At 43.5% G+C, this 24,956-nt stretch overlaps 1 protein-coding gene across 1 annotated transcript in view; it reads left to right on the top strand.

The window, feature by feature from the left end:
• The window catches only part of LRCH1 (leucine rich repeats and calponin homology domain containing 1), a 346,398-nt gene that overhangs the window by 212,062 nt on the left and 109,380 nt on the right, over nt 1–24,956 (top strand). The window contains exons 6-8 of the mRNA XM_030200501.1: nt 122–252; nt 11,125–11,209; nt 22,901–23,009. Of these exons, the coding sequence (XP_030056361.1) occupies nt 122–252; nt 11,125–11,209; nt 22,901–23,009 (325 nt within the window). The remainder of the gene's footprint in view (nt 1–121; nt 253–11,124; nt 11,210–22,900; nt 23,010–24,956) is intronic.

Raw genomic sequence — 24,956 nt, 5'->3', positions numbered from 1 at the left:
TATTTATTTTACAGCATATAGTTTGCGTTTTACAATCTACAGAGCAATACCAAGGAAAATGGATATCGTGTTGCATGCTAGTCTAATAAAGAGAACTAACCTTGTTCCTTTGTATTTTTAGATCTGTATGAAGGGTAAAGTGCACATATTCAAATACCTGAGCATACAGGCCTGTCAGCTTGACAAGACGACTGATTCACTTTATCTGCATGCCTTAGCAAGACCAAGTTTGCAGCAGCACACAGAAGAAAGGTGAGTCAGAAAGATGGATACTTTCTGTTCTTTGCTACCAAAGTGAGATGAATGGCTCTCTTCTAATTTTTATGTTGGGGATTTGATTCAGGTTTAGACTAGTTCTGTGCATGAATAAAGCATTGATTTATTTGAAACAGGCAATGCTGGGAATTGAAAACCAGGTTAAGGGAGGGACATTTGGCAAAATGGCAAGGTTATCAGATGGCTCCATGCTATAAGGGACAGGATAACCTAGGGCGTTGTAATTTCAGTTTATGGCTGAGCTGGAAGAGACATTTCTGAAAACATATCAGACCAAGCCCCTAAAATACTACCGGTACATCGATGACATTTTTATGATTTGGACTGAGGGGGAAGAAACTCTGAATCAATTTTACAATTCCTTCAGTACATACCATCCTACAATCAGATTCAAAATTGACTACTCCCCAGAAAAAGTCAATTTTTGGGACACCACAGTCTCAATCAGCGATGGATATACAAACATCCATATACAAGAAACCCACAGACAAATGCAGCTACCTCCACAACTCCAGCTTCCACCCTTCACATACAAAAAGATCCATTATTTACAGCCAAGCCACAAGATACCACCGTATCTGCTCTGACCCAGGGGACAGAGACAGACACCTTGAAATCCTGACTGCATTCTTCGAACAGAAAGGCTACAACCCCAAAATAATCTCCAAGAATATTGCCTCCTCCCTCAAAACACCCAGGGAAAATCTGCTACAGTACAAAGAAAAAAAAAGCCACAGACAGAATCCCCCTTATAGTGACATACAACCCGGAGCTGGAAAAATTAAGAAAAATCATAAAAGATCTGCAGCCTCTACTCCAGGAGGATGAATTACTGAAAGAGATATTCTCATCCCCACCAGTGCTGGCTTTCCGACAGCCACCCAACTTAAAACAAGCTAATTAGAAGTACAAAGACTCAAAAAGAAAAGAATGGCACACATCCTTGCAATATATCCAGCTGCAAACTATGCCAAAATATTTCACAGGACCCCACGGTCATTCACAAAGGAAAAATATTCAACATTAAAGAATCTTTCACGTGCTCATCTTCCAATGTAGTATATATCATTCAGTGTAAAAAATGCAATGAAGGCTGCTGCATTGGAGAAACAAGTCAGATGCTAAAGAAGAGATTTAATTTACATAGACACCATATGAAAAATGCTAGTACCAATAAAGATGTCACGCCTGTGGGGCAGCACTTTATAAAACCAGAACACTGTACCAGTGATTTCATGGTAAGAATCCTAAAATGGAACTTTAAAACAATACAGGAACGTAAGACCTTTGAAGTCAGAATCATTAAATATTTTGACACCCAACAGACAGGACTTAACAAAGATCTGGGTTTTCTAGCCCATTATAAACCATAAAATTGTACTGCTTTGTCACCCTCCTGTCTCCAACCGACTTTTCCTGTCTCTCACCTATCCACCCCCATCCTGTTAGACTGTCACTGAAATGCTTTGATGTTTCACTTACATATACTGTCATCTACCAACATTTGCTTATTTCCGATTTGACGAAGAAGGACAGCCTTCGAAAGCTAATCAAGAAATGTATTAAGTTATGTCTAATAAAAAATGTATCATCTTATTTTCTTTTCCATATTTATTTTGTTTTATTTCTATTGATTACCTTTAAAAGTGGACTAACACGGCTACCACACCTCTATGCTCAAGTTTCTCTTTAAAAAGAAAGACTAAGAATCTATAGATATCAATCTCAAACTGTCACGATTGTGACTGTTTTCATTGGCTGTGCTCGCCTCGCCCTCTGGTGGCCAGAACCGGTGGCTGCCATAGACTGTCTTGCTGTCTCCCTACACATTCCAGACTTTCATTCCAGTTCGGCCCAGATATTCTAGCCCTGCAGTCTTGGTTTGAAGTTTGGCAGCTAGCCTCACCCTTAGCTGCCTTGAGATTGCTGCAGTGAGCCTCAGCTGCTGATGGGCTTTATTAACCACCTGAAAACTTTCTGCTTTGCCTTTGCAATGCCAAAGGTCCAGGTTAGTGTTTGTGCAGTTAGCACTTCTGCCTTGTCTTGCCTTGTTTCTTAGTTGGTGTTCCTAGTCTATGTTTCTTGCCTGTTTGAGTCTCCTGAATCCTGTCTTGAATCCAGCCCTGATTGCTCCTTCCCTGTCTGCTTTGGCTTCCTTTCCCTTTTGTTTGTGTACCTTGTATCCTGTCTGTTTGAGACCCTGTTTCTTGAATCCTGCTCTAGCCAAGCGAGTATGTATTCCTGTCTGTTTGAGACCCTATCTTGAATCCTGTTCTAGCCAAGCTTGTGTCTGTATTCTGTCTGTTTGAGACCCTGTATCTTGAATCCTGTCTAGTCTAGCTTGTTTCTCCCCACTTGGTCCAGTAAGTCCTGCCGGCTGCCTGCACCTAGGGGCTCAAACCCTAGGGAACGGCGGTCAAGCGCAGGTGAAGTCCTGCTCCAGTCACGCTAGTTCCTGAATCCTACTTGTGTTTCCTGATTCTGGTCCCTGCCAAGCCAAGTCCATTCCGGTTCTGCTTATTCCTGCCTAGTCTTCCTACAGCTTCTACTCCAGTCCTGTTGGTCCAGTCCTGGTTGGAGGGTTTTGCCTGCTGCTGCCGCTTCTCGTCAGCAGCCCAAAGGCTCACGATTCCAGACTACCCTTGAGAACCTGACACAAACTTTGCTTTTCAAGGCAGCTCTGCCCATCTGCACATACTGATGTGTTAGCCCCTAAGCTTATCCCTGTTCCTCCTCTTGCTTTCCTCTTTTCTGCCTTTCTCATATTCCCTGTAGAGTCCCCGGTCTGTTTTCAGCAAAACTGCCTACATTATGGCCTCATTATCTCTTGTTCTCTCTGTCTTCTTTCTTTACTAAGGCTTGATGCTTGGGTTGCTGCTTTCAGTTATGGAGGCTCTTTTCTCCCACACACCTTGCTTGGTAGGGTGGTGGGAGAAAAGAGCCTCCATAACTGACATCAGGCTCATGTTCCCCATATTTCTATAAGCTTCCACCCCTTCTCGCTCTTCACGCCCATTCATTTTATACTGTAAGGACTCTCTTCCCACCTGATCATCCTGTTAACTCTGTTTCCATGTAGCTGTCGTCTTGTGACTCCTTCACAAGTCCCCTTCCTTCTTCTACACCAGCTTTGACTCCTGGCTTTTCTTCTTTCTTGAACTATCTTACTTTTCCCCTTATTCATGGGGAGTTTAGCTTTCACACTGAGAAGCTTTACTCTTGCTTTTTTAGATCTCCTTTCCTTAATCTTCTAATTTGACCTCTTATTTTGTGTTGTCTTCATTCACCAGCATGGCTGCTGACCTGGCCTACTTTTTTTTTTTAATATGCTGGTCTCTTTCAGGCTTCTCCACCTATTCTTAAACCCTCTTATCTTACTATCTGATAAATTTCATACCTAACCAACCTTGCTCAGTCTTCTCCAGCCATCCACACCTTTAGGAACCTCCAGGCCATTGCTGTTTGAATCCTCTGTACTGTCATGTCATTTCCATCTCCTTCCCAACCAAGTCGGTCGACAAGCCACTTTCTTGTTACAGCATTATACTTTCTTCTGATTTGGATACTCCCAAGGCGGTGTACAGCAGGTACAGTTTAACATTAGCCCACACCCCTCATCCTTAACCTTGGCTTATCTACATCAGTGGCGTAGCCATAAGGCAATTTTTGGGTGGGTCAACAGGTTGGATGGGTGGGCACTAGAGTTGCCAGCTTTTTGAAAGAGAAAAAAAACATTCACCTAATGTACCCATTCTTTGTTCGTACCCCACCCCATGCTCTCTGCCTCACTCCCATTTACTCATTGAGGATAGCAGTACAGGCTTCAGTGGCCAGTTGAGAGCTAAGAGAAGTAGAAGAGACTACACTTTTCTTCAGCCCTCATTGAGCCACGGTCCTCCAACACACATAGGGTATTGAAGCCAAATACATTCCACATCCAGAGAACCTCCTGGCCTTCCACCAATAATGGATGTAGAGCAGAGCAAGGACATTTCCCCATAAAACTTACCATACAAAGAAATGTTGGTAATCTCAATAATAGACATATTGCAAAGTAATTTTAAAAAATCTACAAACAAAAAGTCTCTCAGAATCTAGAGCAAATCTACCATTCCAGCACTAACTTCCAAAACAAGGATCCTACAAGGTAGTGCCCTAAATATTACGTGGGACCCTAAAATATAGATATATCTATCGAGAAAACTGAACACGCCAAATTACTACAGAATGCTACATAGAATCTTCATGATGACAGAATATCTCGGGGTCACACACAAAGATCACAAATGCCAAATACTCAAACTCTATAAATAAAAATTAAACTGAAACCCCAGACCTTGCATGTAGTACAACATTAGAGAAACAAGAAAGAAAGACATTTCCTCCTGTGCAAAATATAAAGACAGCACATGCCAGGGATGGTGTTTTGGGGGGGGGGGGTGCAACTAGGGCAATAGTGCTTGACCGTCAGGCCTTAGAGCTCCAAGCCTGCCAGAAGCTGAAGAAGGCGCAGCCTGATAATGGGCTTTGGGGTCCTCTCCCAGATTTTTTCCCTGGGCCCCAGCCATGTCTGACATATTCTAATCACAAAATAGAAAATAAAAATAATTTTTTGTTCCTTTTTGTTGTCTGGTCATTTTATTTTTTCAAATCATATTGGTCCCAGTCTCTGGTTTCTGCTTCCCTCTGTCTTTCCCGCCATCATCTCCCCTCTGTTTCTGCTGCCTCCCAGTATATTGCAATTTTACCACTGCTCAAAAGACCTTCATCGAACCCTATCAGGCTTATTTTCAAAAGAGAAGGGCGCCCATCTTTCAACACAAATCGGGAGATGGGTGTCCTTCTCTGAGGGTCACCCAAATCGGCATAATGGAAAGCCGATTTTGGGCGTCCTCAACTGCTTTCTGTCGCGGGGACGACCAAAATTCATGGGGGCATGTCGGCACCGTACTGAAGGCGGGACTGGGGCATGATTTAGAGATGGGCGTCCTCAGCCAATAATGGAAAAAAGAAGGGCATCCCTGACGAGCATTAGGCTGACTACTTGGTCCATTTTTTTTCACGACCAAGCCTTGAAAAGGTGCCCGAACTGATCAGATGACCACCGGAGAAAATCGGGGGGTGACCTCCCCTTACTCCCCCAATGGTCACCAACCCCCTCCCACCCAAAAAAAAAAAATTAACAACATTTTTTGCCAGCCTCAAATGTCATGCCCAGCTCCATCACAGCAGTATGCAGGTCCCTGGAGCAGTTTTTAGTGGGTGCAGTGCACTTCAGGCAGGCGAACCCAGGCCCATCCCCAGTGGCGCTCCTAGGGGGGCTGAGACCCGGGGTGGATCGCCGATGCGCCCCGCCCCCCGGGTGCAGCGCGACCCCCCCCAGGCGAAAGAACCCCCCCAGGTGCACACCGCTGGGGGGGGGGGGGGGTGCCACGCGCCTGTCCGCTTCGTTTGCAATGAAAAATGTGTTTCTTTATCTCTTCTGTTGGAAAGACCTTAAAAAAATAACATACCGACTCTGCAAACAAGACCTGACCCAGGAGTTGTGACTCTTTGACGTTGTAGGTCGCATTGTTCTTACTGCGTGGGTCCTGGAACAGTGAATCAATAGGTCAGGGTGAGAAGATGCTTCACTAGTAATTTGACTGGTAATTTCTTGACAGAGAGCTATGCAAGTCCTTGATCTAGTCATTTCCCATTCAAATACATTTTCATTTAGTTTGCCTGACTAAAGCAATTCTGTGTTTGACTCTTCTGAACCCTATTACACACACATGGTACTCACTATAAGGTCAGACTGTAGGGTCAGGAGCAGCTGTTGTCAGCACTGTATTTTTCAACAGCATTTGATTTACTTGGAAGAACGTTTACACAGGATGCAGACTGATGCCTCCATGTTGTCCATTTCTGAGCATTTTTTTATCATTTATTGGCTGCAGATTTTTTTTTTTAGTTCAAATGTTTTTATGAAACTTTTTCAAACAAAATAGTACAAAGAAAAACAACTACTACTTATTGTGGCATAATGATATGTTTGAGACATTACATCTTGGATATGAAATTATCCAACAATTCCCAACTGCAATGCTGATTCTTACTCAAAGTGTTCTTATCCTCTGACTTATTTTCATACCTACGATATAAAAGACAGTGTTCCACCATTGAACCTCAGACTCTATTCGCTGTTTAGGTGTCCTTATGGATTATCAACTGTCCTTAAGTCTCCAGGTGTTGGGCTTACCGCCGCTTTGTAAAAGGGCCCCATAGTTATCTCCATCCCTTGTCTTTTTCTGATATTCTCTGCAAAGGCCCCAGGCATCCTTGAGTTCTGGCAAGGTTTTAGTTACCACTAGTTCTGCTATTCCAGGCAGCCACTACTCACTCAGAAAGAACTATTCCATCATTTTCTCTGACCCTGGTGTCTTTTCATCTTCAGAGCATGAATCCTAGTCCTTCCTCCTTCTATGGAAGTTACTGCCTTTTGCCACTTTATTTGAATGTTCTTGTCATTTCCTTCCTTTCCTGTATTAACCTTATGTATTTAAAATGCAGACCAGGGAATTCAAATGTATAAAAGCACCAGGCCGAGAACTGAACTTTAAAGCAGTCATCCGTTTGGCAGAAATCCAAAGCAAAAATACATGGTGGGGGAGGAGAGGGGTGATGTACTGATGTGGAGAATCTCAGGGTAATCATATTGAATGGTCTCAAGTTTTCAAAACAGTGTAACAAGGCAAAGGCAAGGATCTGGAGGTACACAGCAGAAAAATGCATCTGCACAAATCATTGCTGAGACCTCGTCTGGGGTACCGTTTCTAATTTGAGAGACTGCATTTCCAGATAGGCAATAGGTAGGGTAAATCCAGTCCAGAGGGGGCCTGTCAGATTGGTGCACAATCTCCGCATAAGCCTTATATGGTAAAACTTGTATAGAAGAGAAAAAGGTGGGATACAATAAACATTAAAAATTCCTTAAAGATAGAAATGATATACAAGACATAAACATATTTTTTACTGGAACAGAAGCTTTAGAACCAGCAGTCCTGGTGTGAGTCTGAAAGACCATAGATTTGGGAGTAACATAAGGAAATGTGTTTTTCACAAAATGAATCGTGGCTGCATAGAGGTGATAGAGGCAAATACCAATAGCAGAGTTCAAGAAAGCATAGGGTAACACAGAGGAATCTTGGAGTTTGATGCTCAAAGGCAAGCGCTAAAGCCCACAACGCAAAACCCCATAGCAAAACAACAGTGCAGAAAAATAGGTAAGCGATGCTCAAAGGAAATAGCATGCAAATAATATGCACAATTAATTTGCACTAACACACTGAAAGCAAGGGGAAGAATGTACCTTGCACATGTGCACAAGTCTTTTGTGACAAGCGCAGCTCTTGTGCACACGTCCAGACAAACCCAAAAGTGCAAGCACACATCGGCCCTTTAAAAGTTTTTGAAAGGCTCCTATTTAAGCACAGAAAAACGGGGGCTGATGTGTGCTTTTATTTTCAGTTTTGCTCGGATTCACACACGTTTGTTTCTCTCCATCTGCACTTACAGCTGCAACGGCTTCCTTCCACTTTCAAAAGAAGACAAAACCTGCAGTTCAGTGTGGAACATTGACAAGAAATCTTCTCCTAAGCTGCCCCTGACCTGGCAGTAAATTTTCGGCATTATGGGCCATCATTTCATTCTGTGCATTGCAGCTCTTTTGTTTGTGCATTGGGAAGGAATACTTATTTACCTTATTAGCATCTATTTAAATACAATTTGCAGCTATCTTTTGTGTGCATGTTAACACCGGCGCTTGAGCCTTCGGAGCATTTAGTGCTGTATAACATGTGCGCAAACCCAGTTCTAACCACATCTTAATGCCAGCAGTAGTGTTGAGCATCAGCCTCTTGGTGAAGTAATTCTGGAAGTCCAGAAAGGTTCAAATTATTGTAAGCAAAGAGAAAACAGACAGACTAGATGGGCAGCTTTATCTGACATATTCTGTGTTCCTGTAATACTTCAGAATATGTCAGTACTTAAATGTATCAAGCCTATGCCTTCTTTCTAGTCTACATGTGTTTTATTCTACACAGATTCTCAAGTATATTTCTGAAGATTCAGATAGAATTCAATAATTCAATCTCCAATATATACTCTTCATAGAAGGAATTGGAAACGTGAGCTAGACTTGGAGTTAAGGGAGGATGAGTGGAGTTAAGGGAGGATGAGTGGGAGGCTTTGGAAAGAGCCTCGGCGAGGGTGTCTCTTTATGTGCCCCTTAGAGAAAATGCTGTTAAAGTAATATTTTGATGGTACTTAACACCTGCTCGCCTTCGGCGCATTTATCCAGCACAGTCGGGTGTGTGCTGGAGGGATGTGGTGAAATTGGCACAATGGGCCATATATGGTGGACCTGTGTAAAGATACGAGCTTTTTGGAAAGCAGTTCATTGCAGATTGCAGATATGATTGGGGTTAACCCTTCCTTGGGCACCGGTTTATTTCTTATTCCCCAAGAAGATTCCGGGCCTAACACCTCCCAAAGCTGTTTTGGTTCGGTATTCAATGAGTGCGGCTCGAGTGATAGTGGCAGCGAACTGGAAGCAGAAATCAGTGCCGCCATTAACGAAGTGGCTTAACAAAATGTGGTATATTTGTGAAATGGAACGATTGCTAGCAGAGCGTTGGCGCCAGAAACACAAATGGGAAACTACGTGGGAACCTTTCATTTCTCATTGCTCAGTTTGATTGTCATAAGGTTTGGGTTTATATACTTGTTAATCTCTCTGCTTGGCTGACAGAGCGGGGTTAGGGGAGGGGGAAGGGGATATCCGTTCACTATAAAAGTTTTTGGGGAATAAAAATCAAAAAAATCTTTTGAAGTTTGGTTGAGCAATATGGTGCTGGTTCAGAACGAAGGGAAGGCACTCTTTTTCTTGTACCTTTTCTTCATGTAACATAATATTGGATATGAAAAGATTAGAAACTGATGTAGATGACATGTTGTATGTTTTACCCACTTGTTTGAACTGTCAATAAAGACTTCTGGCAAATTAAAAAAAAAAGAATTCAATAATTCAAGGGCCATAGTATATGTAAAAGACTTTGGAGTCAATATTCAGCCTGCAGTGCTCAGCAGTTTTAAAACTGATCAATTAGATCTGGATATTCAGTGCTGGACCATGTCCAGACACTGGCATTGAATATCCTGAGTCATTGGTGGACCCAGAAGTTATGCTGACACTGGCTGATAATTCAGTGCTGGTACCCACATTTATAACTGGGCAAAGATAGGACTGCTCTTTGGTGTGATCTGCTTGGTTAGGTATATGATCACCAGCACCAAATATCGCTGGTGTCCCCATCAGGCTTATTTTCGAAAGAGAAGGACGCCCATCTTTCGACACAAATCGGAAGATGGGCGTCCTTCTCACAGGGTCGCCCAAATCGGCATAATCGAAAGCCGATTTTGGGCGTCCCCAGCTGCTTTCCGTCGCGGGGATGACCAAAGTTCACGGGGGTGTGTTGGAGGTGTAGCGACGGCAGGACTTAGGCGTGCCTAACACATGGGCGTCCTCGACCCATAATGGAATAAAAAAGAGCGTCCCTGACGAGCACTTGGATGACTTTACCTGGTTCTGTTTTTCTTACGACCAAGCCACAAAAAGGTGCCCGAAATGACCAGATGACCACCGGAGAGAATCTGGGATCACCTCCCCTTCTCCCCCAGTGGTCACTAACCCCCTCCCACCCTCAAAAAACTCTTTAAAAATCCTTTGTGCCAGCCTCTATGCCAGCCTCAAATGTCATACTCAGGTCCATCACAGCAGTATACAGGTCCCTGGAACAGTTTTAATGGGTGCAGTGGACTTCAAGCAGGCGGACCCAGACCCATCCCCCCTACCTGTTACACTTGTGGTGGCAAATGTGAGCCCTCCAAAACCCACCACAAACCCACTGTACCCACACGTAGGTGCCCCCCTTCACCCGTAAGGGCTATGGTAGTGGTGTACAGTGGTGGGCAGTGGATTTTGGGGGCTCAGCACACAAGCACACAAGGTAAGGGAGCTATGTTCCTGGGAGCAATTTCTGAAGTCCACTGCAGTGCCCCCTAGGGTGCCTGGTTGGTATCCTGGCATGTGAGGGGGACCAGTGCACTATGAATGCTGGCTCCTCCCACGACCAAAGGGCTTGCATTTGGTCATATCTGAGTAGTTTCCATTATTGCTGAAAATCAGAAACTACCAAGTCTAGGGACGACCATCTCTAAGGACGACCTAAATGTCAAGATTTGGGCGTCCCTGATCATATTATCGAAACGAAAGATGGACGGCCATCTTGTTTCGATAATACGGGTTTCCCCGCCCCTCCACCGGGATGTTTTGCGAGGACGTCCTCAGCAAAACATGGGCGTCCCCTTCGATTATGCCCCTCCATATCTCCCAGATCTGTCCATAGACTATTCCAGCACTAACTGGACAGTGTTGTGGCGAGCACTCTGAATTTTCAGTAACACTGTGTGGTTCAGTGCCTCTGAAAATCCAGGGACAACCCACTCAGCTTTGTTTAAGTGGGCAGGAGTCTTTCCTTCCAATTAATATCAAGCCTTAATTTTTACCTCAGTCAACTCTAACCCAAAAGTCTAAGCAGTAATCTCAACCCATTCACAGCTAACTTCCTTATTCATGGCCTGTTGCATGTTTCAAGCCTTACTAATCAAACTTAAAAAAAATACAGATGATATTTTATTAGCCAAAGTCAAATTGATTCACCTTACTTGCATGGCACCAGCTTATTGATATTTGCACTTAGAACATTACTGACACTAATTTTCCTTTTGGCTTTTGTTCACATCCAGTACTGAAGATATTTTTCCAGCTAAGAAAGATTCAGATTCAGGTGTTGGAAGTGATAATGGTGATAAGCGTCTGTCTGCTATAGAGGTAAGCTGGATTTCCCATCATTTCTGTGGTGTTTTATAGTTTCAATTAATCACTGGACAGCTCTTAGAAATATTACATAAGGAGCAGTTTTATAACTTGATATGGAGCCAGCAGCAAGCATATTTTCCAAGGGAAACTCCATGGGGTGTTTCCCTTTCAAAATCCAGCCAACCGGGGGTGGGGGAGGGTCGAGGGGGTAGGGGGGGGTGGTGAGTACCTAGTACTTGAGTACATGTACACCTGCTTTGAAGCAGGGCACAGGTACCTGGGAGATTTCAAATTAAAATCTAGCCCTTAATTCCCCTCCCCAGTCTAAGCTCATCTCCTTTTGTATGCAGGTAAAAGTACTACTACTACTACTTAACATTTCTAGAGCGCTACTAGGGTTACGCAGCGCTGTACAGTTTAACAAAAAAGGACAGTCCCTGCTCAAAGGAGCTTACAATCTAATGGGCGAAATGTCAAGTTAGGGCAGTCTAGATTTCCTGAATAGAGGTATGGTGGTTAGGTGCCCAAGGCGATATTGAAGAGGTGGGCTTTGAGCAAGGCTTTGAAGATGGGCAGAGAGGGGGCCTGGCGTATGGGCTCAGGGAGTTTATTCCAGGCATGGGGTGAGGCGAGACAAAAAGGGTGGAGCCTGGAGTTGGCAGTGGTGGAGGAGGGTACTGAAAGGAGGGATTTGTCTTGAGAACGGAGGTTACGGGTAGGAATGTAAGGGGAGATGAGGGTAGAGAGGTAAGGAGGGGCTGCAGATTGAGTGCATTTGTAGGTTAATAGGAGAAGCTTAAACTGTATGCGGTACCTGATCGGAAGCCAGTGAAGTACCCAGAGTGTGACGACTGTTCATTACCAGTGGGGGGGGGGGGGGGGGATTTTTCTATTTGAAAATTTCCCTCACTATGTACAGCCAACATAGACAGTGTATATGGCAGAGAGAAAAAAATGAGCAAAAGGATCTTATGGGCTACTCTGTGCCTTCCCTGGTTTGATGCTGTTATAAAATTACTCTCCACAAATACAAGCCTATGAAACATTCAGACTTGCAATGTATGATTAATGCTATTATTGTTTGAATCAGTAATTAAAAACACTTTTCTGGATAGCGACAGCTGGTATCTGGAGAAATGCTCCTAGCTGGTGATTTTCAGCAACACTGTCTTGATAGTACGTCTGAAAATCATTAGTGACTGCCACAACACTGGAAAACCCCTAAAATTATCTGAATAGAGATGATATTCAGTCTTCTGCCTGGATAATGTTGCCAGTTGCTGCTGCATCTGCATATTTTGTGGTGACCGCTATCTAGATCCCAGCACTGAATATTAGTTCTTTGAGGGCCCTTTTACTAAACTGCATAGGCAGGTACGTGCATCCTTCGTGCGTTAATTTGGAGTTACCACGTGGCCTGGGTGGTAATTTCGTTTTTTACGCGCGTCTGCTACGCACCCCGGAAAATAATTTTTATTTTCCTGCGTGTGGCGGTAACCGGGCGGTAATCATCTATCTGCGCATGTAGACGATTACCGCACAGTTACCACGTGAGACCTTACCGCTAAGTCAATGGGTGGAGGTAAGGTCTCAGACCCAAAATATTGGCAAAAATTTTAAAAAGGCATTTTTTACAGGTGCGCTGAAAAATGATTCTGTGCGTGCCCAAAACACGCGTCTACAGTACTGCAGGCCATTTTTCAGCGTGCCTTGTAAAAGGGCCCCTTTTTTGTTTAATATAATACTTTTTGAATAAAAAGTAAAAGTACTGCTACTACAATGGATGCAACTATTGTTAGCACTTTTATCTCAAGATCTTTATTGCTCTACAAGATGATCCACTTTGCTTTTAGTAAGAGTAAATTTTAAAAATGACTATTGCTTATGTGAGTCATTTATCCTGAACAGCTAAAAGGGTGCTCAACAGCTGCACTAGCAAAAAGTGGAGTGTTCAGTCTCCTAAAAAGTTCCTTTAAATCAGGCCAGGCTGCAGTATTATTGATGTCTTCAGACTGTGCCTCTAGGTTTTGATCAAGGGAATCTCTGAAACACTTGACTTCTCTATAGCAAAGAGTACTTTATCATCATTATTGTCATTAACTCATCACTAGCCTCTTCAGGTTCATTAATATTTGATATGCCACCCATCAAGCAGTGTCTTTAGGCGATTTACAATATAAAAATAAAGGAAATATAAGGGAATAAAATAAATTTAGCAAAGAAGGAAAAATCGATAGCAGAGAATAACACAGTAGCTGCAGGAGACTGGGCATGTATCATCAGGCAGAGAGCTACGGGAGATATGTATTTTGAAACAAAAAAGTTTTCAGGCCTGATTTAAATCGAGCAAAGAACTGCTCAAGCCATAAATCTGAGGAGAGGACATTCCACAAAATTGGGCCTGCTACACTAAAAATATGAGAGCAGAAAAAGTTATGACAGACAGTACGAAGGGAAGGGACCGCACCGCAAGGTTGTTTTATAAGGCATCTTCATTTTTATCTTCACTATCATCGTCATGCTGTCCAATTACAAAGAAGGCTTTCACAAAGTTGGAATCATTGTGGCATTCTAGCAATTTTTTGTCTGATGGCAAGCGCTGTTTGAATATCTTCGAGAATTAATGCAAAAATTCACATGTGTGGGAAGCTTTCAGTCTTAAAGCCAGATATAAGCAGACTTCTCTCTAAAATCTATATCAATCCAGTACTTCTTTACAAGTAAAAGTGACAAAATTTTTACTTAAATACAGTAAGTACTTACATTTACTTAGCTACTATACAACATTGGTTTCCTGTTTTGTTTTGCAACATAGTACTTGGCATTTACCGTCATTCTGAGGCTATGTTCTCTTCCTTTATTCATTCTGAAGCTGGTTATATGCAACTTTGTAAAAAACTAAAAGCTTTTTTATTTGACAAATTTTCTCATTTTCTTCTGTAGCTCCTCGTGCTGTTCAAAGTTTTCTTTCATGTAAACCTCCTGGAACCTCTTGCTGGAACTAGTGTGGTCTACAAGTCTCAGATTAGATTAGATTAGAGTCCCCACTTGAATTTTGGACGTTTTGAGCAAAAAGTCCAAAGTTGGACTTAGACGTCATATCGAAAATGCCCCATCCACGTATCATATAATATATCCAATGCAAGACAAAAGACCTCAACACTCGATCCTTAAAACAATTGCAAATAAGTTGTTGAGAACAAGTATGTCTTCAGCTGCTGGAAGCAGAATACTGGGCTAGATGGACCATTGGTCTGACCCAGTATGGCTAGTCTTGTGTTCTTATGTAAAATTTTCTATACCTCCTCAGTTGCAATGCAAGTCTAGGCAGTTATCTTAAAAAAATCACATGATAAAATTAAGAAACAGGAACTGCATCAAATAATGGAAAAGAAAACATTAATTCAAGGTTCACACAAACCATTATATCTTACCCAGATAGAGCCACTGAATATCCCCTCTAACCGCTGAAGCCAAAACTGGCTATTGTGTGGGTGGTTTGGGGGTGGAGTCAACGTAAACCGGTTAAGGACTGAATATCAGCACGTATTCGGTTAAGTGCCGGCTGTGAAACATACTAGATATTTAATGCTGGTACCTGGATATGGCCCAGTATTGAATATCCAGGTGTAATGACAGTGCTGGTGGTCAGCATTTAAAAAAACACTGACCACCGCCAGCTGGATATTAATCCTAGAAATAATAATAATAATATTAATATTAATATTATGGTTATGGTTATTGGAACAAATTACAACAGTCCAGCTGCAGACAGCAGCATTGTTGGGCATATCATACATTATAATTAACAAGCCCCTGAGTAGGGCTCAATTTCTTTATTTCTAGCATTTCTATCCCACATTAGCCCAAGTGGAACTCAGGTTCAATGTGTCTTACAATGTAAATATAAAAGGAAAGAAATAAATTAGAGTTGCATTTAAAGAATACATCATAAAAAATATACAGGAAGTAATAGGGGTAAATTCAGTGGGGCATCAGGAAGAAGTGAAATATAAGGAACTAAATAATATTCAGCACTGAGGGGCCCTTTTACAAAGTGGCGGTAAGCCCAGTGCAGGCTTACCACTCGCTAAAGGGAAGTACCACTGGGCGGTAGTTTCCTCCCCCAGCGTGCGGCATTTTCAACGCTGCAAAAATTTTTATAGCACCGTTGTGTACCCGGTGGTAATCGGGCAGTGCTGTGTGCTGCCCGGTTACCGCTGGAGCCCTTACCACACCTGAATGGGTGGCAGTAAGGGTTTCCCCCCCCCCCCCCAAATTGGCCGTGTGGCAAGTGCTTCACTTGCCGCACGGCCATTTCTTAAAAAAAAGAAAGATCTTTCTTTTACCAGCTGCGGTAAAAGGGGGCCTCGGGGCACGTCAAAAACAGGTGCCAATGACACCGCAGGTCCCCTTTTGCCACAGCTTATATAAGTTTAGCAGCAGCCACTTAGGGCCAAATTCTGTATTTGGCACCAATGAAAAACACGCCTACATGTATTCTATTAACCGTGCCTAAAGAAGTGCAGTTTACAGAATACGCATAGTTCTGTCCACGTGACTGAAATTTAGGCACAGTCATTTACTCCAATGAAAACCTGGTGTAAATGCCCATGCCTAAATTTAGGCGTGGAACAGGTTATTCTTTAACACTGCGTGTAAATTTTAGGAACACCCATGACCTGCCCTGCTTCTCCCATGGCCATGTCCCCTGTTGAGATCTGCGCGGAAGAATTTGTATGGACTACTTTATAGAACACACTTAGCAAGTAGTGCGCATAAATTCTAATTAGTATCAGTAATTGCTTGTTAACATCCAATTATCGGCACTGATTGGCTTGTTAACCAGTTGAGTTGTATGCGCAAATCAGAATATGCTCAGATTTGTGCGTGCAACTCAAGTCGCAGTATGTAGAATTTGGAGGTAATGTATATGTCTGTTTGATTATTGAGTTCTACATATATAAAAATATCTGAATAGTTCTTTTGCATACACTCTTTAACAACTGGAGTGGAGGAGTGGCCTAGTGGTTAGGGTGGTGGACTCTGGTCCTGGGGAACTGAGTTTGATCCCATTTCAGGCATAGGCAGATCCTTGTGACTCCGGGCAAGTCACTTAACCCTCCATTGCCCAGGTACAAATAAGCTGCATCGAGCCTGCCATGAGTGGGAAAGCATGGGGTACAAATGTAACAAAAAAAAAACTCTACGGGGCCAGGGAAATAATTACTGTACCTGAGTGTAACTTACCTTAAACTATCAAAGAAAAAGGTGTGAGCTAAATAAAAAAAAAAAGAATAAAGTTTGGGGTACAACTGGAATCCGACATTTACACTCACTTTAGATTTTGAGGCAGGCACTGGACATTTCATCATTATCCTTACCCTTATAAGTCCATCAACATTTTTCCATTCCCAGCATTGTAAAAATAGATCTACAGCTGCAGGAAATGAGAGAGGTTTTCACCTGTGAAGGAGCTCTGATAACTCTGTAATCACAGGACTACGCTGGTTAAATCCCATTACACTGTACACTGGAAGGAAGCACCTGGGAAAAGCAATTACAGACTAGGCCACAAAGCACTAGTTAAAATCCAGACATGTAAATAAATGGCCACAGAAAGGGTGAGCACATCTTAAAGGCAGAATATGGATGTCTAATACTGTAGTACTTTCATATGGCAAAGAGGTATGGTCGGGTGTGTTTTGGGTGGGACTAAGGAGCAGTGGCGTAGCTATGTGGGGCCTGAGGGGGCCGGGGCCCCCGCAGATTCACCCCAGGACCCCCCTCCCGGCGAACCCGCCCCCGCCGCCGCCTACCTTTACTTTTGCTGGCGGGGGATCCCACTCCCCGCCAGCCGACGTCTTCTCAGTCCTTCCTGCTCTTCAATTTGTTTGCTGACGTCCTGCACACGTAATTGTACGTGCAGGACGTCAGACTCAGAGAACAGTTCTGTTCTCTGAGTCTGACGTCCTGCACGTACAACGTGCAGGACGTCAGCAAACAAATTGAAGAGCAGGAAGCGACTGAGAAGAAGACGTCGGCTGGCGGGGAGTGGGATCCCCCGCCAGCAAAAGTAAAGGCAGGCTGCAGCGGCGGCGGGTTCGTGGCGGGAGGGGGGGCGGCAATGTCGGCGGTGGGGGGGCGGCGCCGGGGGGAGGGCTAAAATGTGCCCCCTCCCCCCGGGCTCTGGACCCCTCACCCACGGAAGGCTGGCTACGCCCCTGCTAAGGAGGGCCGAAAATATGGACATCGAACTCTGATTACAGAAGGGGAAGGGACAGCTAAGTCTAAAAAGATGGATGTCTGTATTTAGACCTGGTACTTGACATGTCCAGGTTATAGGAAGGCGCTTTGATTGAGCAGCTGTTCACTGGAGGAATTAAGGCAGTCATGGTAGCTGTCCCCCTCTCTCTCCCCTGAATGTGAAACCAGCAAGAGATCTCAGGCTATACAACATCTTTTTTTTTTTGTTACATTTGTACCCCGCGCTTTCCCACTCATGGCAGGCTCAATGTGGCTTACATGGGGCAATGGAGGGTTAAGTGACTTGCCCAGAGTCACAAGGAGCTGCCTGTGCCTGAAGTGGGAATTGAACTCAGTTCCTCAGTTCCCCAGGACCAAAGTCCACCACCCTAACCACTAGGCCACTCCTCCAGGTATTATGGACATTCTTAACAGAGCAGCATGCGGATCTGAGGAGTAACCTAATATTTAGTGCAGTGGACTGGGAGCCAAGGGATGCAGATTCAAATTCTGCTTTCTTTCTTTTTCTTTTTAATTGTAAGCCCACCAGGACAGAAAAATACCTAATATACCTGAATATATACAGTGGGGGAAATAAGTATTTGATCCCTTGCTGATTTTGTAAGTTTGCCCACTGACAAAGACATGAGCAGCCCATAATTGAAGGGTAGGTTATTGGTAACAGTGAGAGATAGCACATCACAAATTAAATCCGGAAAATCACATTGTGGAAAGTATATGAATTTATTTGCATTCTGCAGAGGGAAATAAGTATTTAATCCCTCTGGCAAACAAGACCTAATACTTGGTGGCAAAACCCTTGTTGGCAAGCACAGCGGTCAGACGTCTTCTGTAGTTGATGATGAGGTTTGCACAAATGTCAGGAGGAATTTTGGTCCACTCCTCTTTGCAGATCATCTCTAAATCATTAAGAGTTCTGGGCTGTCGCTTGGCAACTCGCAGCTTCAGCTCCCTCCATAAGTTTTCAATGGGATTAAGGTCTGGTGACTGGCTAGGCCACTCCATGACCCTAATGTGCTTCTTCCTGAGCCACTCCTTTGTTGCCTTGGCTGTATGTTTTGGGTCATTGTCGTGCTGGAAGACCCAGCCACGACCCATTTTTAAGGCCCTGGCGGAGGGAAGGAGGTTGTCACTCAGAATTGTACGGTACATGGCCCCATCCATTCTCCCATTGATGCGGTGAAGTAGTCCTGTGCCCTTAGCAGAGAAACACCCCCAAAACATAACATTTCCACCTCCATGCTTGACAGTGGGGACGGTGTTCTTTGGGTCATAGGCAGCATTTCTCTTCCTCCAAACACGGCGAGTTGAGTTCATGCCAAAGAGCTCAATTTTTGTCTCATCTGACCACAGCACCTTCTCCCAATCACTCTCGGCATCATCCAGGTGTTCACTGGCAAACTTCAGACGGGCCGTCACATGTGCCTTCCGGAGCAGGGGGACCTTGCGGGCACTGCAGGATTGCAATCCGTTATGTCGTAATGTGTTACCAATGGTTTTCGTGGTGACAGTGGTCCCAGCTGCCTTGAGATCATTGACAAGTTCCCCCCTTGTAGTTGTAGGCTGATTTCTAACCTTCCTCATGATCAAGGATACCCCACGAGGTGAGATTTTGCGTGGAGCCCCAGATCTTTGTCGATTGACAGTCATTTTGTACTTCTTCCATTTTCTTACTATGGCACCAACAGTTGTCTCCTTCTCGCCCAGCGTCTTACTGATGGTTTTGTAGCCCATTCCAGCCTTGTGCAGGTGTATGATCTTGTCCCTGACATCCTTAGACAGCTCCTTGCTCTTGGCCATTTTGTAGAGGTTAGAGTCTGACTGATTCACTGAGTCTGTGGACAGGTGTCTTTCATACAGGTGACCATTGCCGACAGCTGTCTGTCATGCAGGTAACGAGTTGATTTGGAGCATCTACCTGGTCTGTAGGGGCCAGATCTCTTACTGGTTGGTGGGGGATCAAATACTTATTTCCCTCTGCAGAATGCAAATAAATTCATATACTTTCCACAATGTGATTTTACGGATTTAATTTGTGATGTGCTATCTCTCACTGTTACCAATAACCTACCCTTCAATTATGGGCTGCTCATGTCTTTGTCAGTGGGCAAACTTACAAAATCAGCAAGGGATCAAATACTTATTTCCCCCACTGTAAGACCCGCAATCCTGAAGACTATTCAGGTATAGTGAGTATTACTCCTGCCGAAATTCTGTCCGTCTGAGCAGTGCAGAATTTCCCAGCCACGCAGGAGTTACCATTTTTATGCTTTAATCTGCTGCTCCCCACCAGCAGCCCTTGACATTATCTGGCACTGCCAAAGAGGCAACAATGGGAATCTTTTTAAAACTCCCACGATACTACTGTGGTAGTACCATGGGAACGATAACCACAGTTTATCCCGTGGTAATGGGGATAATTTGACCGTCTAACCCCCCTCCCCCAGCCTCAGTGGGCCCTCCCTGGTGGCCTTTTTGGGGAAAGAAAGAACACCACTCTTTCCTGCCCACTGCCTCCGCTTCTTCAAAATGGCTGCCGAGACTAAGCAGCAATCTCGATGGCCATTTTGCAGAAGTGGTCACCAGTCAGAGCAGCAACAGTGGGCAGGAAAGAATGGGGTTCTTTCCTGCCTCAAGAGGTACTCCTGATGTGTGCCACTGTAGCTCCTCCCACGCTGGACTGGTGAGTGTGGGGATGGGGGAAACTGGAAAAAGATGGATGGAGTATGGGTGTGGCGGAATGCAAAAAGATGGATGGAGTGTGGGGGGCTGGGAAAAGTGAATGGTATCTGTGTACGGAGAGGGGGGCTGTAAGGTGAATGAAGTGTAGATGCAGGGAGGGGGGCTCAAAAATATGTATGGTATCTGTAAAGGGAGGGGGGCTGTAAGGTGGATAAAGTGTGGGTGCAGGGTGAGGCTGGAGAGCCAAGTAAACTCCACTACAAAGAAAATGTTCCACTCAATGTGGAAACTTAAACGCGTAAAACCTTTCTTCCCGAGGGAAATATTTCGTAACCTAATACAATCAATGGTACTAAGCCATGCAGACTACTGCAATGGAATCTATGTGGGATGTAAAGAACAACTCACAAAGAAACTCCAGACCGCCCAAAACACAGCAGCCAGGCTGATATTCGGTAAATCACGATTCAAAAGTGCCAAACCCCTCCGAGAAAATCCCAATCAAAGAACGTTTTACCATCAAAATCTGCACCCTGGTCCACAAGATTATCTATGGGGAAGTCCCAGGATACATGACAGACCTCATAGATCTACCAACCAGAAACAGAACTGGATCATCATGAACATACCTAAACCTCCACTACCCAAACTGCAAAGGACTCAAATACATAGCAACCTATGCATCCAGCTTCTTCTATATAAGCACACAACTATGGAACACACTGCCAAAAGCTGTGAAAACAATTTACGACCATCTAAACTTCAGGAAATCACTAAAAAACAACCTGTTTAAAAAGGCATACCCTACCGACCCAACATAAATGCCTACATGTTGCAACACAGCAAAACCAAAGATCGTGCTGAACACCATTTAACCTTCCCTCTCTTCGACCCCCATTGTGCCTGAAACTCACATACCTTATTCGACCACAACATCACCTTGTATTTGTTCCTCTACCGGAATTGGCGAATGCCTTTACGGTACTATGTAAGCCACATTGAGCCTGCAATAGGTGGGAAAATGTGGGATACAAATGTAATAAATAAATAAAATAAATCAATTTTAAAACAAGCTGTGTCCTGATGGACGTCCATTTGTGACATTCTGACTTAGACATCCATGTTCTGAATTGGATGTTCTTTCTAAAATGCTGCATTATATGTGAATATTTCAACAGTTCAGACATGAGCACTTATACCAGCTGTTAGACTGCTATAATATAGGCACAGATGTCACCTGTTATGCTAATGCTCTGTAAAGGACAGTAGTCATATAGTTGTTCTCTGGGCACCTAAATATAGGTGTACTGTTATGCAGTAGCCTTCCATCTGAAAGTTGTATTATGAGTATGTTAAAGCACGTTCTTTATGAACAATTTTATCATTGCTGTTGGCTCCCAGATAAATGACCTACATTTTAGAAATGGCATCCTTAGATCTTAATGCTAGAATTATTGCCCACTGTTATATCTTTGAGAGTTAGTGCAGGCTACCTAAGGTAGAAATGGTAACTGCTACAGAATGACATGTCCCCATGGGTTCTGTCCCCGCAGGCCCTGTCTCCATCCCCACTCTGTCCCCGCAGATTCTGTCTCCATCCCCGCCCCATCCCCGTGGGTTCTGTTCACATCTGCAGAAGCCTCGAACACTTATGATTTTATATTTAAATCTTTTTAATAAAGTAAAAAAAGGAACAATATGCTGTGCAAGTGTTGTGTATAAATTACAAATAGAAAACAATAACAGCAATGAGCAACTAGAGTAAACCCTCCCACCACCACTACCCTCTACCCTTCCAACCCCGACAATAACTGACTTTTACTACCCCAAGGAATCCTAACCCACCCTGCCTGTTCTGTATGTCCTAGAGGGGAGAAATATGCCCTATGAATTACTGTATGATTTTTTTAATCTGTGGATGAATAAGTCATCAACCATCTCAGGATTCAGTCTAGCTCTCCTGTCTTCCACAATCCCTCCTGCAATGGAAGATGTGTTCTTAGAAGATGTCCTGGTAGCAGGATATACAGGATCCCCCATGCAAATTTTGCTAGCTGTGGCCAACAAGTTTGCTTGTTTAAAAAAAAAAAAAAAAAATATTTTTGTCTGCATCAATCAAAGCTTCAAAGTAGAAAGTAACACGGGGACAAAGTTTGTCCTCATCCTGATGGCCTCTGTCCCCATCCCCGCCGCGTCCCCGTGGGATCTGTCCTTGTCCCCACCCCGTCTCCACAGGATCTGTCCCCGCCCTGTCCCCATGGTCTCTGTCCCCGTCCCCATCCCCGCAGGCCCCGTCCCCGTGTCATTCTCTACTAACTGCACCTCAGGGCACATAGTTAACTTTCCTTCTGATAGCTCACATTAATGCAACTCCTTCCCCCTCCTCCCTCCACTGAGCAGACAGGCCCTGATGCTCAAAACTGGGCATAACACTGGCCAGTCTTTAGCGCAGCTTAGTAAAAGGGTCCCCAAATTTAAAACAAAACCAATTCGCTCTCTCCTTGGCTGTGAATTTTCACTTCAGTCCCTTCTCCATTAGCTGATGTTCTACATGCACAGACACAACAGGTAGGTTGCAGAATTTTGCAGAAAACCACTGACAGAATTATTTGCAAGAGCAAGCAAATCGGCCATTGTCTTTCAGTCACTACTCCTGCATCTGTCAGCACAGACATTACTATTGAAGATGTTGTTGCTTAGTTGGATATACATGAATTCAATTTCTTCTAGCATGCATTTTTCTGTTCTTTCTAGCCCTCTGATGAAGACAGTGCTAGCTTGAGCGTCCCAATGTGTAACATTAGAGAAGAGGAACATTGCATTATGAAAAACGACTCCAGGCAGCAGATCCTTGCTGAAAAAGGTCTGATAATATATTTATTTTGCATCCTTTGGTTGTTGTTTCTTTGCTCACTCTGTTTTCCTCAGGGGTGCTCTTGACTCTCTGTGGTTTCCATTCATAATCTTCTTGCTCCATGTGGTGCCACTTCCTCTCCTGTTTATGTTGGAATTTTAGATTAATTGTAGTTGAGTGGGGAGAACCTGGTAGCTTAAATAATCGGTGGCATATAGTGACTAGAGGAAGAATCAAGTTTAAAAGACAGGTAATAAGATTTCACTTTGTCTTGGAAAAATCATTTTAAGAATAATATAACGTGAAAGTACTATGTATAGTTGACTCCCAGTGAACCTTACTGATTGGAGAATTAACCACTGATACACTGTCAAGAGCAAGATGTCCCAAATGTGCCCTGGGGTTCCCAAAATCTGTCATGCATGAGATACATTTGCATACACTGGAGATTTAGTGTATGCAAAGATATCTTATGCATGTTCATTTTGATATTCAGAAAGCCCAGCTGGCTGTGGGTTCCAAGGCTAGGTTTGGAAAGTCCTAGTTAAGAGCATTTTGCAATTTAACTTTCTCTATTAAAGGTAGTGAGCTGTATTTTAGAAAGGATGTGGTAAGGGGAATTCAGATGTTCGTATCTGAACCTGGAGAATTCTCAAAGTGTTTTACAAGAGGCTCAGCAAAACGTAAAGCCTATTGTAAAACGGGTACAGGACGGCATGTTGTTGGGATGCGCTTAAGGCTGTTACCAGTGGTACTTTATAAAGAAGGCCACACAAAACAAGCTGAAAACTTGACAATTAATTTTGAATTTTAAAACCTAAATTCAGGGCTTGGAGGCTCAGCATACGCGTACAGGTTCAGTGAAAGTTTATCCTGCTTTGCTAGCTGCACAGCTCCAGCTAGATAGTTTACTAAATAGTGAGTTTTGGAGTGTCATAGTTCTCGTTTTAAGCAGATATCCTATGAGAAAAATAATAAAATAGGCAAACTTCTGTCCACTGACTACGTATATCCCAAATAGATTGGAGCATTTATAAAATTAAAGATAAAGAAGGGAGCTGCTTGACTGTTTCCACCTTAAAGCAGGCGTGATTTAAGCATGCCAAGTATAAATGAGGCTGCAGTTCTTGCTTATTTAGACAGGAGTGAGGTACTCAAGTTAATGGAGGAGCAGTGAACCACATTGGAGAGAGCCACAGAGCCTAGGGAAGAGAAAAATGAAGGTCATATGGCCTATCCAGTTTGCCCATCTACTATCCCTTCCTATCCTTTAAAGATTCTATGTACTTGTCCCAAGTTTGCTTGAATTCATATATGGTCTTCGTCTCCACCACTTCCATTTAATTATACTGTGCACCGCATAGATGTTCTTCTATTTGCGGTATATAAATAAACTTGGAAACTTGAAAGCACTGGGAGGCCAGTCCACGAATTCACCACCTTTCCTGTGAAAAAGTATTTCCTCAGGTTACTCCTGAGTCTGTCCCATTTCACCTTCAGGCAATCAAGGAGTTACTTGATGGTAAAACATATGGAATAGATGGGTTCATAGGTGAATTCTATAAAACGTTTGCCGTAAAACTTGATCTTCTTTTGACAATGATTCTTAATATTGATAGGGAAGGGGAACATTGCTGTCCACCATGATGGATGCTTTGGATAGCTGTTATTCCCTGGAAAGGACAAGATGGAATGCTGGTCTTACCACCCTATTTCCGTATTTAAAAAATTCTTGGCGAAAGTATTGGCTATGAGACTTTCAGTAGACATGCTCACATTAATATATCTTGATCAAATGGGTTTTATTCTTAAGTGGCAAGCTGCGCTGACATTAACTGTAGAACAATTAACTTACTCAACATTGCTCAGTTCAGGGAGATTCCTATATGCTTTGCTGACAACTGGTACTGAAAAACCCTTTGATAGAGTTCATTGGAACTTCCTGGACTGAGTATT

This window comes from Microcaecilia unicolor, chromosome 4 (genome assembly GCF_901765095.1).
Source record: "Microcaecilia unicolor chromosome 4, aMicUni1.1, whole genome shotgun sequence".
In the NCBI taxonomy this organism is placed as follows: domain Eukaryota; kingdom Metazoa; phylum Chordata; class Amphibia; order Gymnophiona; family Siphonopidae; genus Microcaecilia; species Microcaecilia unicolor.
This window is presented reverse-complemented; position numbering and strand designations above follow the sequence as displayed.